The sequence below is a fragment of the Anguilla anguilla genome, chromosome 4, assembly GCF_013347855.1.
Source record: "Anguilla anguilla isolate fAngAng1 chromosome 4, fAngAng1.pri, whole genome shotgun sequence".
Lineage (NCBI taxonomy): Eukaryota > Metazoa > Chordata > Actinopteri > Anguilliformes > Anguillidae > Anguilla > Anguilla anguilla.
In genome coordinates, this window is record NC_049204.1 from 60,169,871 (window position 1) to 60,185,470 (window position 15,600).

The 15,600-nt window shown below is 44.9% G+C and overlaps 2 protein-coding genes across 7 annotated transcripts; both read right to left on the bottom strand.

Moving 5' to 3' along the window:
• Positions 1-7: 7 nt before the first annotated feature.
• On the bottom strand, positions 8-7,578 carry nasp (nuclear autoantigenic sperm protein (histone-binding)). Of its 4 annotated transcripts, none has more exons than XM_035415039.1 (15): positions 7,411-7,578; positions 6,415-6,453; positions 5,805-5,915; positions 5,562-5,642; positions 5,366-5,475; positions 3,454-4,335; positions 2,664-2,722; positions 2,488-2,564; positions 2,282-2,355; positions 1,982-2,170; positions 1,626-1,798; positions 1,377-1,442; positions 1,150-1,221; positions 534-665; positions 8-202 (listed from the first exon to the last, which is right to left on the bottom strand). In XM_035415039.1, the coding sequence occupies exons 1-15, from the start codon at positions 7,446-7,448 to the stop codon at positions 167-169; spliced, it is 2,139 nt and encodes a 712-aa protein (XP_035270930.1). In that variant the 5' UTR covers positions 7,449-7,578; the 3' UTR covers positions 8-166. The 4 variants fall into 4 exon arrangements, with proteins under 4 accessions (XP_035270930.1, XP_035270929.1, XP_035270931.1 ...); XM_035415038.1 differs by having other exon boundaries at positions 2,664-2,728; positions 7,411-7,577; XM_035415040.1 differs by lacking the exon at positions 534-665 and having other exon boundaries at positions 2,664-2,728; positions 7,411-7,577.
• Positions 7,579-8,151: 573 nt separating this feature from the next.
• akr1a1b (aldo-keto reductase family 1, member A1b (aldehyde reductase)) lies at positions 8,152-15,205 on the bottom strand. 3 transcript variants are annotated; one of them, XM_035414285.1, is made up of 9 exons: positions 15,053-15,205; positions 13,906-14,004; positions 12,222-12,341; positions 11,784-11,935; positions 11,025-11,220; positions 10,477-10,676; positions 10,242-10,314; positions 9,854-9,940; positions 8,152-8,321 (listed from the first exon to the last, which is right to left on the bottom strand). In XM_035414285.1, the coding sequence occupies exons 2-9, from the start codon at positions 13,984-13,986 to the stop codon at positions 8,256-8,258; spliced, it is 975 nt and encodes a 324-aa protein (XP_035270176.1). In that variant the 5' UTR covers positions 13,987-14,004; positions 15,053-15,205; the 3' UTR covers positions 8,152-8,255. The 3 variants fall into 3 exon arrangements, with proteins under 3 accessions (XP_035270176.1, XP_035270177.1, XP_035270178.1); XM_035414286.1 differs by lacking the exon at positions 15,053-15,205 and adding an exon at positions 14,879-15,015; XM_035414287.1 differs by lacking the exon at positions 15,053-15,205 and adding an exon at positions 14,158-14,822.
• Positions 15,206-15,600: the final 395 nt, after the last annotated feature.

Here is a 15,600-nt window from a genome sequence, read left to right on the forward strand (position 1 = left end):
CGAGACGTTCAGTTTTGCAAATATTCTTTATTGAAACGTACTACAATTTTACAAAAAAAGGGAACAAACATTTAACATGGAAATGCCTTATTTACAACACAAAGCACAAAGATGATGGGGGGGGGGCATGCTGTACTGGTTGGCCCTGCCATCTTCAGGAAGGACATCACGAGGTCTCCACTGTGGCGGACGGCTTCGCTGGCTGCGGGAGGATAAAGAGATTCAGACCGAAGAGTCTGGCGCTACAGCAGTGTGGGACAGCGAATCGTAAGAGGGAGGAAGAGCTCTGGCACCAATATAAAAAAAAAGAAAAAAAAAGCCAAGGCATGAACCAACCAGCCACTCCTCAACTCCAGACCCCAACCCTGATTAATGGGGGTCCTGCCATTTCCTTGGTGAAAGTGGTCAAGCGACCAAGCAAGACTACATCCTTCCATAAACTGGACCGGGCAACACCAGCTCCCCCAACATGCCAAACCAATGCCGCAAGCTACTGCTCCTACGGAACGGGAGTATCAAGCCTATCCACTCGCCTCATCCTGCTCCATTTTCTCCTGGACCCCATTGCCGTTGCTGGCTGAGTCTCCGTTGCCATTAACTGTGGCTTCCTGTTTGGCCTTTTTAGCATCACTGTCCTTTACTGGGCTCTCCTCCTCTGGTTTCCTCTGTGCGGAACACAAAGCAGGACAGAAGACTCGTTAAACCTTTTTTTCCCCCCCACCACCACGCCCTTTTCTCCATCTACCTCTGCACAAGAGCACAGCCACCGGGACACCACACTGAAGCTACAGCAAACCACAGCACATGGCACAGGCCTCATTCGGTATCACAACTCCCCCTCCGCCTCCTCAAAAGGGACCACAGCACCTCACCATCAAACTGACCAGCCCTGGCATCACTCCAAACCAAACAATGCAGCCTCAAAACAAAATTAAACGACCAATACCAACCACAAAAAAGTAAATTAAAATGGAAGCTCTCTGATCAGCTAGGTTAGGGGAGTTGGTTGATTTCACAGCGCATGCAGCAAGGCATTCAGCACAGCAACGGGGGCAGCCGTGCACCCAGCTGCCAGCCTAGTCCCGGGCAGGTCCCAGGGGCAGCCAGGTAAGCATGCAGATGGCACACGGACGTGCGTGGCACACTGACCTTCTTCCTGACCAAGTGAGAGATGTCCGACGCGGATTTGGCGGGAGCTCCATCGGTAGGCGTCACAGCGATCTGAAACGACAGCGGCCTCCATAAGCTCCCGATCCCTCAAGGCAAAACACTCATCACCTCAGCAAGCACAACAATCAGGCCTCCGGTTTCACATTATAGCGTTCACACAAGACACACTGCAAAAAGTGAAGACGTAGCATCGAGGGTTACATTACCTGGCTTGGAGCGGATGAAGAGGTCCCACCATTTTCACCCGAAAATGCAGATGTGGAGGCCCCAGACTGCGAGAGAGCAATTACCCCATATCAGCTCAGCACAAACATGAAAGGGGGGGGGGGGAATCCAAATGCATTCCATTCGCTTTTCATAAGGAAATGAAAAGCAACGTATAACATCCTCCAATGACTACACGTGTTAATGAGACCTTTTCATGAGACCCAAGCCATTTGGCACACTCCGCTTACCAGGGTCTGCTGTATGGCCACGGAGGCGGCTCCAGCGGTCTTCTGGCTCTCCCGGGCATCCTCCACCTTCTCCCTGATGTCAGGCAGCAGCTGCTTCAGCTCCTCGGTCTCCCGCTTCTCCTCCGCAGCGCCGTTCGCCCCCTCCGCCTTGTCGATGGCCTCCTGGAGCATTGCTGCGGAACAGACGCAAGGTCTTTCACAACCAGGCTTCGGCCGCTTGGAAGTGTTTGTTCACCAGGGGAGCCCGTTTATCCTGGCATAGAGGGGCCTTCTGAGGCCCCAAGTCTCAGTAAAAACCGGCCCCTCGTCGCGCCGCGCGTGCGACGAGGCTACGCGCAGAAGCACAAGGCCCTCACCCAGGCGGCTCTCGATGACCTGGACGGAGCTGTTAAAGTGCTGGATGGCCTGGGCGTACTGGCCGGTGTAGCCGAAGGTCACGCCCAGCTGGTAGTGCGTCTCCGCCAACAGGCGGCTGTGGGGGGGCAGGTGCTTCAGCTGCAAGCGCAGGCACTCCTGGAAGTCCTCCAAGGCCTGAACATAATTTCCTAATTGGGGGGGGGGGGGGGAAATAAGAGTGACAATCAGTGAATCCCAACTGCACACTACAGAATCACCACAGCAATTGAGGGCCAAAGACCTTTACTTCATAAACATACCCGATTCAGCTCCAACTTCCCCTAGCTTGAGGTGTGCTTGCGCTGCCATCAACTGGTCTTCTTTGCCCTCTTGCCTTTGTAAGAAGAATCAAATTCGTTTTCAGCTTCACGGTTCAAAACAAAACTAAAGTTCACTAAAGTGTGTGTTCCAGGTATAACACATTAGGTGCACAGTGGCATTGCACTAACAGGCAGGAACACACTACCTTTTGTAGATGACCTTAGCCACTTCCAACATCTCCCAGGCCAACTGCAAGTTCCCCACCTCCTCTTCCTCACTCTCCTGTAAACAAAGACAGGCACATGGTGTTACACAATATCCTCTCCACACGTTGGGGGGGGGGGGGGAAATCATGGGACCCATCAAGAGCACAAAGCATACCTTATCTTCAGCAGTGCCCTCGCCTTCGTCGTCATCATCGTCGTCGTCATCATCATCATCACCATCTACAAGTCCAAGCCAGAAGACGTTAAAATCCTTGAAGCTGCCAAACAGCTTGGGTGCTCAAGGACCAGCCCACCACAAGAGCAACAGAACACATGACCAGGCACAGCAGAAACGGATACAAGCCTCGATTAGACAGACCAGTCTGAATGGGGCATGTACCCCGAAAATCAGGGTAATGATTACAACTTAAGGCCCCATATTATACAATATACATTCTCTTATCAGCAATGTTAAAAAGTGAGCATTAACAGTGATCTTCCATTGATGAAAAACTGCAAATACCCCTTTCCTAGAACTAACTTGCTAATAATGGATTTTAGATCGTTTCATCTCAAACTGTACATTGTGTTGAGTGCAAAAGTTTGCTTCCCTGCATTTGGCTTGGTATACACTATGCCATTAACTTTAGTATGCTTTGAGAACACTATTTGGGCTGTGCTGACTAGAACAAACTCAAGACTTTCTGGAATTTCACATGACAGTTCAGGTGGCCATTTAGAGTGTAAGCTGCACTGTTAGAGAATTGTTGGACTGCCTGTCAATTACAATTCTTTATTAAAATTTAAAAAAAAAAAAAAAAAAAAAAAAAAAAAAAAAAAAAAAACAACAACCCATGACCCACCAACCATGATGTGCCAGTGTACACCAATCCAACCTTCCTAAATCCCATTTCCTCTCCCAGGTGCCCTTGTTCACCCAAAAAGTGCCTTCTACACCAGTTTACCTTCACCCTCCTCCATATTTTCCTCTTCATCTTCATGAGATTCTTCCACCTCTGCCACCACCTCTCCACTCTGTTCTTCAGCTTCTTTCGCCTCACCCTTGGTAGCCGGCACCACGGCAACGCCAACCTCACCCTTCTTGGGAGATGGCACCAAGGGAACTCCGCTCTCGTCCTTAGGAGGGGGAGCCACAGGAACGTCCCCCTCATTCTTTTTGGGAGATGGAGCCACAGGAACCATGTCCTGGTCCTTATTGGGAGACGGAACGACAGGAACGCCACCATTGTTCTTTTTGGGAGACGGAGCGACAGGAACGCCACCATCGTTCTTTTTGGGAGACGGAGCGACAGGAACGCCACCATCGTTCTTTTTGGGAGACGGAGCGACAGGAACGCCACCATCGTTCTTTTTAGGAGAAGGAGCTGCAGGAGCTCCACCCTCATCCTTTTTGGGAGACGGAACTGCAGGAGCTCCACCCTCATCCTTTTTGGGAGACGGAACTGCAGGAGCTCCACCCTCATCCTTTTTGGGAGACGGAACTGCAGGAGCTCCACCCTCATCCTTTTTGGGAGACGGAACTGCAGGAGCTCCACCCTCATCCTTTTTGGGAGACGGAGCTGCAGGAACTCCATCCTGATTCTTATTGGGAGATTGAGCCAAGGGAACACCACCCTTGTCCTTTGTGGGAGATTGTGCTGCAGCAGCACTGACCTCATCTGTTCCATTCACTGGTGACTTGATGACATCTTTGGTAGGGGACTGGGAAACATTCCCACCCTGTTCCTCAGTCTCCATCTTATCCTCAGCACCATCACCTTCTGTTGTTTTTTCCTTCTCTGCCATGGCATCGTAAACTTGCACCCGAAGCTCATCTCTAGTCTTCTCTGTGCAGCCATGAAACGGGCAGCACAAAACCATGGATTAAAGGACCTGCAGCTCATTCAGCACTATCCCCTCACTAATATCAAAGCTTCAGGAAACCACAATCCAGCTGCGCCCAGTATCAAAGATGAAAGATAACATCTGAACAGTGGCCGACAAAGACTTGGACCAAAAAAAAATCCTTTAACATCTGCAAGGCTTTTCCTGTCAACAAACCAGATGTCCACAAAAGGCACCTCCCAAAACGTTATACTTCATCTAGATGGCTATGCATTGTAAAAGTGACTATCTAGGTAATGGGTCATAGAATCCAATCCTTTTGGCTTTCCAGCACCAACCAACCAACCAACTAAAGCCCAAGTTCTCAACAGGGGGTCCATGGACCCCTGGGGTCCTTCAAAGTACTGTAGGGGGTCCCTGGCCAGACTTGATATACAATGACTACAGAAATATCTAAATAAAACCACAACCTTCAGAATTATGATAGGGGCCCTTGGACCAGAGAGCGTTTAAAACCACTGGACTAAAGAACAGTTTGTTCAAGGCCTTAATTAGCTGCTGACAAGAGAAACTACAAAACACTGCGAGCCTCCAGGACTCGACTGACAGTTTTAGTCTTGCCACTTAATCACAATCACTTAAATCAGTACAGTCAACTACAACATCCCTTCCATGCTACCAAGGCTTTACAACAGCAGTCTCCAACCCTGGTCCTGGAGAGCTACAGGGTCTGCTGGTTTTCATAGTGACTCTGCACTTCATGAATCAATTAGAGCAGTTGATTATACAGTTAACTCAACTCACCTGGTGTCTTGCGTCTCAAGTGGGTGCTGATTTTAAGGTGAAAACAAAAACCAGCAGACCCTGTAGCTCTCCAGGACGAAGGTTGGAGACCACTGCTTTACAAAGACCCCTCAATGATGGGTAATCACATACACACCTGCTCCAGGCACAGACGGGGCAGGGGGTAACCGGAAACAAACTTCTGTGCCAAAGACCAGGCCAGAGCAGCCCACCGCTTCAGATACTCACCATCCAGGTTATCTGCACTCTCTATTTTAGAGTTGTCCGGCTTCTCCCCTTCCTCAGAAGACTCCTCGGGAACTCCTTCCAACGCATTCCCCAGGACCGTGTTCTCCATCCTGTAGCAAGAGCATCCAAAATGTTAGTCTGGTCTTACAGTGTGCAACACAAAAGAAAGTAAGGGGGGGAGGGGTGGCAGACTCACCTAGCTAGTTCCAGAAGAGACTTTCCACACAAGAAGAATGCTTCTCCACATTCATCAGCAGTGTCTCCATATTTCTCTGCTCTGTAAAGAGTTTGCAGTGAAGACAACATATTGAACGAGAGAGAAACTCCATTACAGGCCCAAATTATGGCCCAATTAAAGAGTCATTAACTAAACAAATACTCATGTTCAAGAATGACGACATTTAATGGATTTGGCCCCAGAAACGCTACCAGTACTCACAGCATGCCACAGGCCTCTTGGAACACATTAACTGCGGATACCACGTCCCCCATAACGAGATGCCGGTTTCCTGTGCCAATCAGCTTCTTGGCCTCCTCCATGACATCAGAGCTGCATGGAAGTTGGCACAGGAGTTCACACTTGACATACATGAATGTAAAAATAATGAAACCAACAGAATGGCAAACCAGTCACTAGTGTAAGTGAGGTTAATGCAAAATGTTTGCCACGTTTCTGTATTAAACTTGACTCTTCAGATCCAAGTGATAGATTTTCCAATTATTTCTATTCGGTTCCAAAAACTACATCCAGGACAAAACGTAAGTGAGAGAGTACACAAGTAGTAAGCGTCGCCGAGGGCAATTTGACATTAACCCAACAAGATAAGCGTTAAAATGAAAAAATGACTTTAGGATTGCCCACGTGGTCTATTGTTTCTATCCGACCGGAAATTCCTGAGAACAGATTCCAGTTAAGTAAAGGCAAATGATATAATCCCGCCAAGAACACAGCTAACAGTGACAGCTGATTCAATAAAATTAAACTCGTAAACAAAACTGGCGACCGCACTCATCCATTGGACAGCAGGCAAAAATTCGCGAGATCTCACCTGTCCGCGGCGCTTGACGAGCAGGGCTTTTCCTCCATGCTAGAAGTAAAAATAAGGTTTATCGTTTATATTCTAGCAGACAACATAGCTAATGCAATTTTTTAAATACAAAAAAACGTAACAATCTTCAATAAATCTAAATGGGATACGTCGACAAATGCCGTCCACCAACAGGACTAACGTTGCGATGCTGCTCGCACAAACGTCGGATGTTAAACTTCAGTTAGACCTGTACAACTGCAATAAGGACAAGTTAACATTATCAAATATACGCCTACCTTGTTCACCACCTGGCTTTTCAGTAATACCACGTTAAATTAACAGGCCAGGATTATTTTACACCAATTGCCAAGTAGTCCTGTAACGTTACTCAAGTGAGTAAAGTTAGCCAAGTTACACGTTTCCGAAAAAGCTAGCTAAAATAGTGGTGGGTCGCCAAGTTGGGCAAATGGCACACGCATTGTCAAACGCCCAGCGAACAAATTTACAGAAACAAAAACGAAACTTTACTTGCCTGGCACGAATTTCGTTACTAGCTAGCTAGCCAACGGCTAGTCTCAACATACAACGGCATTAGCTACAGAGCTGCTAAACCTTGCGTGGTCGTACGTAGCTATTAAGCAATATGCAGCTAGCCAATGCGCTGCGCAGAGCAAAATGACAGAAATGTGCAAAAAATAAATAGAAAAATCACAATGAAACAATAAGACCATATCATGTAACCTTCGGTAAGTCTACACCGATCCCATGCATGTTACCAGTGACGTAAAAAGTACGTCTCAGATAGCTAGTTAACGAGTCAACAGAAGCTTACGACTACAGCTCGATACGTTTTCAAACAGCGTTTTACACAGCAGGACAGAGGCCATAGCAAAGCAGAACAGGCTCCAAAGAGAAACTAAGCTGGGATCGCTACATTGTTGCTTTGTTAGCAAGATAAATTATGGTCCAAAACTACCCGAATTGCGCCCAGTGAAACTTTAAATGTTTTCTCACCTTCCTGCGCTTGAAGGAGCTGGAGTATCCTCTGGCATGTTAGCAAAACTCCAAACGTCTCAGGAAAGTACCCTTTTATTAATTATATGCTCAATACCGCGTACAGCTCTACGAAAAGATGGCAGGTTTCTTCCCCAGTTCGCTCCTTTTTCGTTGGCGCCTTTAAATACAGACACCAACCCTCACTTCCGTTGAACTTTCACCTTGTTGCTCAAAATGAAAAACGCGGGAGAACTATTTAAAGGAGCAGCCTTTCAGCTTTTAATAATCGAAAAATGTAATAGATCAAATCAATGAATATTCCTCGTTATATGCCGCAGTGTTGGCCACGGGTAGGCCTAATGTTCATTCGCTTATTGACTGCATTCGCAGATTGTAGATATTCATATTCCTTTGCAACGTCAATAAATTCACAGTTTTCTGGGATGTGACGTTCTAGTTTGGTTGGCTGAATGAGCTAATTTCCATATTGCCCGCCCTGAAGGCGCTGAGGGCGGGAAAGACAAGGGCATAATACATTGAAAAACGGGAAACGGCTTCAAGATGATATGAAGTGGTGATACACGTAAACGGCATATAAATGCACTTAGTAAGGCATTGTTTAAGTCACACAAGCTACGTGTTTAAGTAGGCCTACATATGATAACTATTAGAACCGTTGTGTAGGTGAGCACATTTTATCATTTAATTTATGAAATATAGCACGAGAAGAAACTTAAATTCAGAAAAGAATGCTGCGCATTGTATTGGGAAAAAAACAGAAACTTTATTATATTTTTTTATAAATGACAAGAGGGGAGCAATGAGTGGTCCCAAAGGCACAATGTAGGCATGTAACAGAGTGGTCAGTAGGGGTCACTGAAGGGGTAGTGAGGATGTCCAGCATCTCTAGGAACAGGCTTCCCATCGACCTGAAACACAAAGCATCACACATGCAGGTGTCACACTCATCCGTGAGATTACCAAGAATGCAATTATTATGCAGTTTACATTTACTTAGCACTGCACAGGCTTCCGGAGGTAAGGGAGTGAAAGCTTATTCAAGGAGGTGACTCATCATGTATCATCCCAATTGGGCAGGGGGGAAAAAAGGAGATGGTTTTCCCCAACTGATTTTTTTTTTTAAAGCTTGACAGCAGACATTTCAGACAGCCTGGTGAAGGGTAGTGAGGGATATGCTAATTAGCCATCTGGCTGAGCTTTGCATTTCCCCCTTAAAGGAGTGTGAATTACACCAATGTCTTGTAAGTACTTGGAAAAAGTTGGAAATAACTAATCAAAATGCACTATTGGCATGTGTAGATGCAGCAGGGGGATTTGCACTCCCCGCCATCTGGGTGAATGCTTCTCACTCGTCCCAACCACTGAGCTTCTCCAACCTAGCTCCCCAGAGGTGGAACAAACTTCCCGTTCCTCTACGAACCGCTCGGTCATTGCCCATCATCCACCATGATCTGAAGGCTAATCTCCTCAGACTGTATCTGGACTAACTATCACTACTCTGCAGGGCACTCCCAATCTAGGATCGCTCTTATCCCTTGAATCCATCTAATTTATTCCTCTAGCACTTTCATGTAATGCTTGTATCTCCATCCAGTACTTATAATGCAATTACATCGTTATCTTGATGTTGTAGCTCGTCGTCATGCCTCCTTGTTTGACTAACCACAACTTTCTGACCTAGCCTACATTTACTGTGTGAACTGGAGTTAATGTGTTCATGGCTATGGATAACTGCTACATAATGAGTATTGTACCTTATCAGACCCGTTTTCTAGTAGTTCCAGTTACCTTCAGTGTGCATGTATTGTATACCAAATTAATGTAATGTATACTATGTCAATTTTATTACAACAAATCTTTGTTTGTAGTTGTAAATAATTACTATAAAATGAATCTGTTCATATTGGGGGAAAAATATGTTACTGTACTTGTAGCTTTAAGTGTGTTTTCTTGCTTTAGACTACAAATAGCCAAATGCCAATACCTTCCACTTTAAAACCAGCAGGTATTACAAACTTCTCTAAACACACTTTATTACTTGGAAAAACTTTCGGGGCCAATCACAGAAACTGAAATCATATCATAAGACCCAGCAAAGTAAATTATCCCTTACACAAAATAGTCACTAGATGGCAGCATATTTACTTAAAATGTTGTTTTGGTAGACAAACTGTTGAGATAAATCTCCTGTTGAATAAAAATGAACTGGATAAACAATAAACCAGCTTTAATTCAATAATTATAATATTTATCTAAATAGTGATAGACCACAGTTACGTTCAAGAAAGAAATAGATGTTTTACACAGTGTTGAGGGTGTGGACGTAGATCATGGTAATATAATGATAATGATATGAAAAACATTGATGATGATGACCATGATGAAGAAAATATTTCCATTACAGGACAGATGAATATTTCTAAGCGCAACAGTTACTCACTGTGATGACAGGCACAATGTAGCGCCAGCCTTTATTCAGCGCCATTATACTCTTCATCTCCTCTGCTTCCAGAGTGAAATCGAACACCTGCAGGGGAACGGAGAAACTTACTGAGAAAATACACACAACGATTTATGCATCACGCAATATTAATACTAGAACTAACCAGACTATTCATTAAATGAAAAGAAAATCAATACCGTCGGTAATGCATATGTACCAATTGCGCACACACACGCACACACACACACACACACACACGCGCGCGCGAACGAGCACGCGCACACACACACACACACACACACACGTGAAATTAATAGACAAAAGATGCACCGATGCAGTTTTTAAATGATTTTCTAATGAGGGGAGAGAGGGCCGAGATCCTCACCTGGATGTTCTCTTCGATGCGTGACTGCGTTACACTTTTGGGTATCGTCACCACACCTCGCTGGGTCTGCCACCTGGCGAGAGACAAACCGCGGGGTGTACAGTACGCACAGTCAGTACTCTGCCCACAGAGACGGGGGGGACCGAACTCAGGCCGGACGCTGCGGGGCGTGCCAGCGTGCTAGCAGGCTAATTCCCCTTGAGGCGTCGGCGCAAATTAATCGTGAATTAATTACCGGAGGATGATTTGCGCGGGACTCCTCTTGTACTTCTGAGCCAGGGCGGAGATGACCGGCTCGTTCAAGAGCACGGGCTCGTCGGGGTGCTTCCAGAACCGGTCGGGGGAACCCAGCGGGCTGTAGGCCGTCATCACCAGGCCACGCTCGCGGCAGTGCGCCAGCAGCTCCGCCTGAGACAGGTACGGATGACCTTCCACCTGCAGTGGGGTTCACACACACACACACTCGCATTCACGCATCGCACAGCTGGCACCTTGGGCATTATCCTCACACTTTGGAGAATGTGGTGGGCATTCATCTTGTCATAGACAATTGGAAAACTCCAACCAAGTCCTATTTAAGAAATTCAGCCAAAATGATATGCACAAGCATGAATATTCAGGTTGTAAATAATGTGAAAGATAATACAAATTTTCCACTCATGATTTCAATAGTCAAACATAGTACGGACAAAAAATAATAAATACTGGCAACTCTGCTTGCATTATTCTGCTTTTCCCCGGAGCTTGCTCTGTTGTATGTGGACAGAACTATTGTCTCCGCACCTGCAGTACACTTGGCTTGATGCTGGCGACGGAGAGGACATCATCGATTTGGCGGCTGTTGAAGTTGGAGAGCCCGATCGCCCTCACCAGACCTTTCCCCACAAGGCGTTCCATGGCCGCCCACGTCACCTTGTAATCGATGTCATCGTAGAGCAGCGTTCCATCTTCTGTCCTGGGAAAGCTGTCCTTGCCACGTCTGCAGAGAGGGGCGATCAGACAGGAGCTGTCAGTGGACCAAGCTGCCTCCGTGTTGATGAGCATGGGTTCCCCTCTGCCCATGCTGCGCTCTCCCATTGGATGATCTCTCAGCATGAAACCTGGGGCTCACAGGAAGGCTTATTAGTCACACCCTGTCAGGATCTCCAGGCTTTCCAAGCACAGCCCTATTGACACACTGTCACTGCCTGCTGTGAGCCGGCACTCACCCGCCTGCTGTCTCAGTGAGAGAGGCCCATTCAGGCAGGTCTGGACATGACACGACACGACTCCAATCTCAACAGACGTAGGTGCGTCCAAAGTCTCTCAGCAATTTATAAAATTGCTCAGTTTATGTTATTAAATGCAGCACACTGCTTCACAGCAATCAGAAACACACAGACCAGAGCTTATCTTCTGAAACATCTAGGAATGAGTGGGTTTTTAACGACCAAGTGCAAGTTCCTCACTCCAGGCCTCAAATGATTGTTTCACGCGGGAAGTCTGCCTCCAGCGCCACTTCATCTGGGAAGCAGAGGCTGGGGGCCAGAGGGCGGGGCTTACTGGAAGGCGTAGGGCCAGTGGATGAGGTAGAGGTCGAGGTAATCCAGCCCCAGCTCCTTCAGCGACTTCTGCAGGGCCGGCTCCACATCCTCTGGGTGATGGTTGTTGTTCCACAGCTTGGAGGTGACAAACACGTCCTCCCTCTTCAAACCCTGTGGAGATATTCACACACGCGCACACGTGCACGCACAACAGTGTCTGGATTTGTCGTCTGTGATGGGACCCCAGTTACAGGACCCCAGTCACAAGTGATGCCACACATTACTTTCATGTTTAAGACTGATTACTCTTTTTTTTTTGTTGCAACATGCAAGACGTCATATGAAATAGGTTTGATATACATAATCACAAAAAATATATCTACATCAAAGATGTTTGCTTGGCCATTACAAACACGAGCATATGTGTACATATAGTGAAATAAAGAGTCTGGCTCACCTTGTCTGGCCCCAGTGCCTCATGCAGAGCCTCTCCGATCTCTGCCTCATTGCCGTAGATGGAGGCACAGTCAATGTGGCGGTAGCCAGCCTGCAGAGCCCAGATCACCGCCTGCTTCACCTACGGCACCAACATATACACAATAACCATTACTAAGCTTAACAAACAGAAGAAGAAGAAGAAAGGCTTTATTTGTCACGTGCATATACATGTACATACAGTGAAATGCATCCTCTGCATTTAACCCATCCTAATTACTTAGGAGCAGTGGGCAGCCACAGTGCAGCGCCCGGGGACCAACTCTAGTTCTGAAGCCAGTGCCTTGGTCAAGGGCAATGGCAGGAGTACGCCTAGGGGCAATTTAGACTCTCCAATTAACCTAACCTGCATGTCTTTGGACAAAATACATTTAGGCACATCATGGTACTATGAGTCATACATAGTTCATTCATAAGGAAAGACCTTTTTGCATTCACACCTTTCTTGTGGACAAAATACACAATACACCTCTGTCTCATCAGAAAGATTTTTTTTTACACTTTATTTCCTTGTTGACTGGGTTGGTCCATGGTTGCCAAACCCTACATTGGGTAATTTTTCTGCAATGGTGAACAGTTCCTTGTGTCTGCTGGTCAAAAGAAAGGGCAGGGATAATGCTAGATCTTTAAACCTTGTGTAAACATGGCAGATTAAAATTCAACATATTTATTCCAGTAGTTCTTAGTATTTCTACAGATGAAAGAAACTATGTATAAAAACTGCTGTACAATAACTTGTTTGCTTCTCTAGAGCAAATTGAGAAGAACAGAGAGGGAAGATCCCCATTTCCATTAACAGATTCCTTTTACATTTAATATCTGACCATACAAAGTCTAGAAAATATTTTTCATGAACTTGAAGATCAATTGTTAACATGCTTTACTTCTGAAGTTCATATTTTCTCGTTACCTTTCACAAATTGAATGTTTCATAACAAAAAAAAATGGCAAGTAGGTTATTCGGTCAGAGAATTTACAGCTGACAAACCCAAGTGTACATTTTTATGAATGGCTGAAGAGCAAACAGGCAGATGGTCATGTTATGTATTTAATGACCTGTGCTTACTGAGGCAAGTGCAGTGGAAAAAAAACAAAGGAAAATATCAAAGGACAGGCTGTTTTTGTAGACAACATCTGAGCTTTTCATTAGCGTTCGCCGCCTGCATCGCCACTTATCCAGCCCTTCATCTGGTCTCCATGGCAATAGAACTAAAAAGCCCGGTGCATTGTGGGTGCCACTGAAAGAGGCAAGAGGGTCAGTGCTGTGAATAGCAATCTTTTGTCTCTTTTGTCGCCGCCCCAGCACATCATAAGACACCCTTGCAATGAAATTCTACTTTGAAAATCTGACATGAATCTGTGGACAGTTTATACGTTATGAAATTTCACTGAACAGCACCTCTATTTTAAGCATCATAAAGGGTGTAATAAAATGACTATGAATTCACCTTTCATAATTCAGCTTCTCATAATTGGAAAATATTATTTTTCATTGCTTACTTTCACAAGATGACATTAACTATATCAATAGGCCTAAAAAAAACACACAAAAATAAATAGATGGTTAAGTTAGTCATGTGTTGGCAAGGTTTTTGTTGAATATGGTTATTATGCAATGAATCTCTCCTCTGTCATCAAACACTCACCTTCCCGGGCTCACTCTTCCACGTCCCCAGTCCAATGAGGGGCATCTTCCGACCGGTGCCGAGTACTGCAAAATCATTCATACTGGACTCTTTGGGTATCTTCAACAAAATAAAAACAGAACTCTCGTCATCACAAAATCTTACAATGACTTTCAAATACGATACTCCTTCCAAATTTCAACACTGGCCGCTTTTAAGCCTTATATCATACAAGCATGACGAATGTTTATTTCAAATTAATATATGACATACTTGAACATATTTGGGTGCATTGTGACGTGAAGTGGCAAATGCACAGCGGTTATGATGAAAAGCAACTGCCCTGGACAAGTACTCCTCCCTTGGATAACTTGTCAAATTTCAGCTAATGCACGGGCTCCGGAAGCTGATTAGATAGCAGGATACTGTTCGCCTCTTACTACCACATAGAAAATACGTTTACATAATAGTCATTAACCTCCAATAAACGTTAATACGAGACCAAGCTTTATGAGACTGAAAACGCCGAATGTCAGGTGACTTCCTTTCGTCCTGTCCGGATGACTGTCAAAAAATTACATGCTAGCCTACTCGGATTGTCTTTGAAGGACTTTAAGATAGTGCTTGTTTTCTCCAGGTATTTAGATAAATCCTCTGTTTTTCAATACTGTGCAGCAATTAATTAATACATTTTGCTAAGATTGCTGGGATTATATTTGCATTTTCAGTAAAAAAATATCCACAGAACAAATCTAATAGTCATAGATTTCTTAGATCCTCAGTTTCCTTTATCAAATCCCTTTCGATACGACACTGATTTTTCAGGTTCACGAAGAATAAACGTATTAAAGCGATGCTGTTCGATCTCGAAAATGTTTAAACAAAGACAAGCAATATAGCAACTGCCAATATATCTAAATGCATCTTATCGAGCAAAAAGTACGGGGTGTCGGTCAACTTCCTGGATTGAAAAGCCATAATTCTGCTTACTCACCTGCTTCTCATTTTTTAAAGAATAGGGAAACGGGAAATCATAGCTGATTATGTATGCTGCGTTTTGTAGCCTTTGGAGGCGAAATGCATGTTCTCTACACAGCTAGCCTACGTGGCAATTTCTTGGCTATAGCCTACAAAAATGCATGTCTTTAAATATTTTTTGTGGACTTACTCAGGATAGTCTTCGATTTGTGAAAGCAGCAACCCCGCCAGATATCTTGAAATTTTGCTAATATTTAATTGAGCTTGTTGGCACAGTCCCACTCTTATGATATTTCCGTTTCCGGGGTTGATGTAAAAGCTGCAAGACCTACATTGTATAAACCTAATTTGTGAAATAGGTCGAATTTGTGTGATACACTGTGCCATAATTTAATTTGTTACTTATTGTGTAATAAAAAGCATGATAGCCTCCGCACGTGCTGCTTTAATCAGACTACAATAAAGATTTATTAACACTGAAAACCAGAGTAGCAAGTTTCGTAAGTCTATTCCTTCCAAGAATTCACAGTGTAACTTTGTTTAGACCCGTAACCATAGCTATTTTACAGCAGAAAATGGAAATGAATGGTAATTGTGTCCGATGCGAAGGTGCCTGAAGATTACGGAGTTTAGTATTTTGTATATATAATAATGGATTGGTGGTACGAGGAACGTTTTGAACAAAATTTAAAAGTCAGTTTATTTATTCAGACTATTTGTTTTGATTTTGAGTAGCCT

What these genes read in the sequence shown, in the direction of transcription:
- nasp (XM_035415038.1), bottom strand. Translation starts at nt 7,448, where the DNA reads ATGCCAGAGGATACTCCAGCTCCTTCAAGCGCAGGAAG. An exon ending in AGGGCACTGCTGAAGATAAG is followed by an intron (nt 2,565 to 2,663) that starts GTATGCTTTGTG and finishes CTTTGTTTACAG; the next exon opens with GAGAGTGAGGAAGAGGAGGT. An exon ending in CTTCATCCGCTCCAAGCCAG is followed by an intron (nt 1,222 to 1,376) that starts GTAATGTAACCC and finishes CTGTCGTTTCAG; the next exon opens with ATCGCTGTGACGCCTACCGA.
- akr1a1b (XM_035414285.1), bottom strand. Translation starts at nt 13,986, where the DNA reads ATGAATGATTTTGCAGTACTCGGCACCGGTCGGAAGATGCCCCTCATT. An exon ending in GGAAGAGTGAGCCCGGGAAG is followed by an intron (nt 12,342 to 13,905) that starts GTGAGTGTTTGA and finishes TTGGTGCCGTAG; the next exon opens with GTGAAGCAGGCGGTGATCTG. An exon ending in GCATCGAAGAGAACATCCAG is followed by an intron (nt 9,941 to 10,241) that starts GTGAGGATCTCG and finishes GTTCCCCTGCAG; the next exon opens with GTGTTCGATTTCACTCTGGA.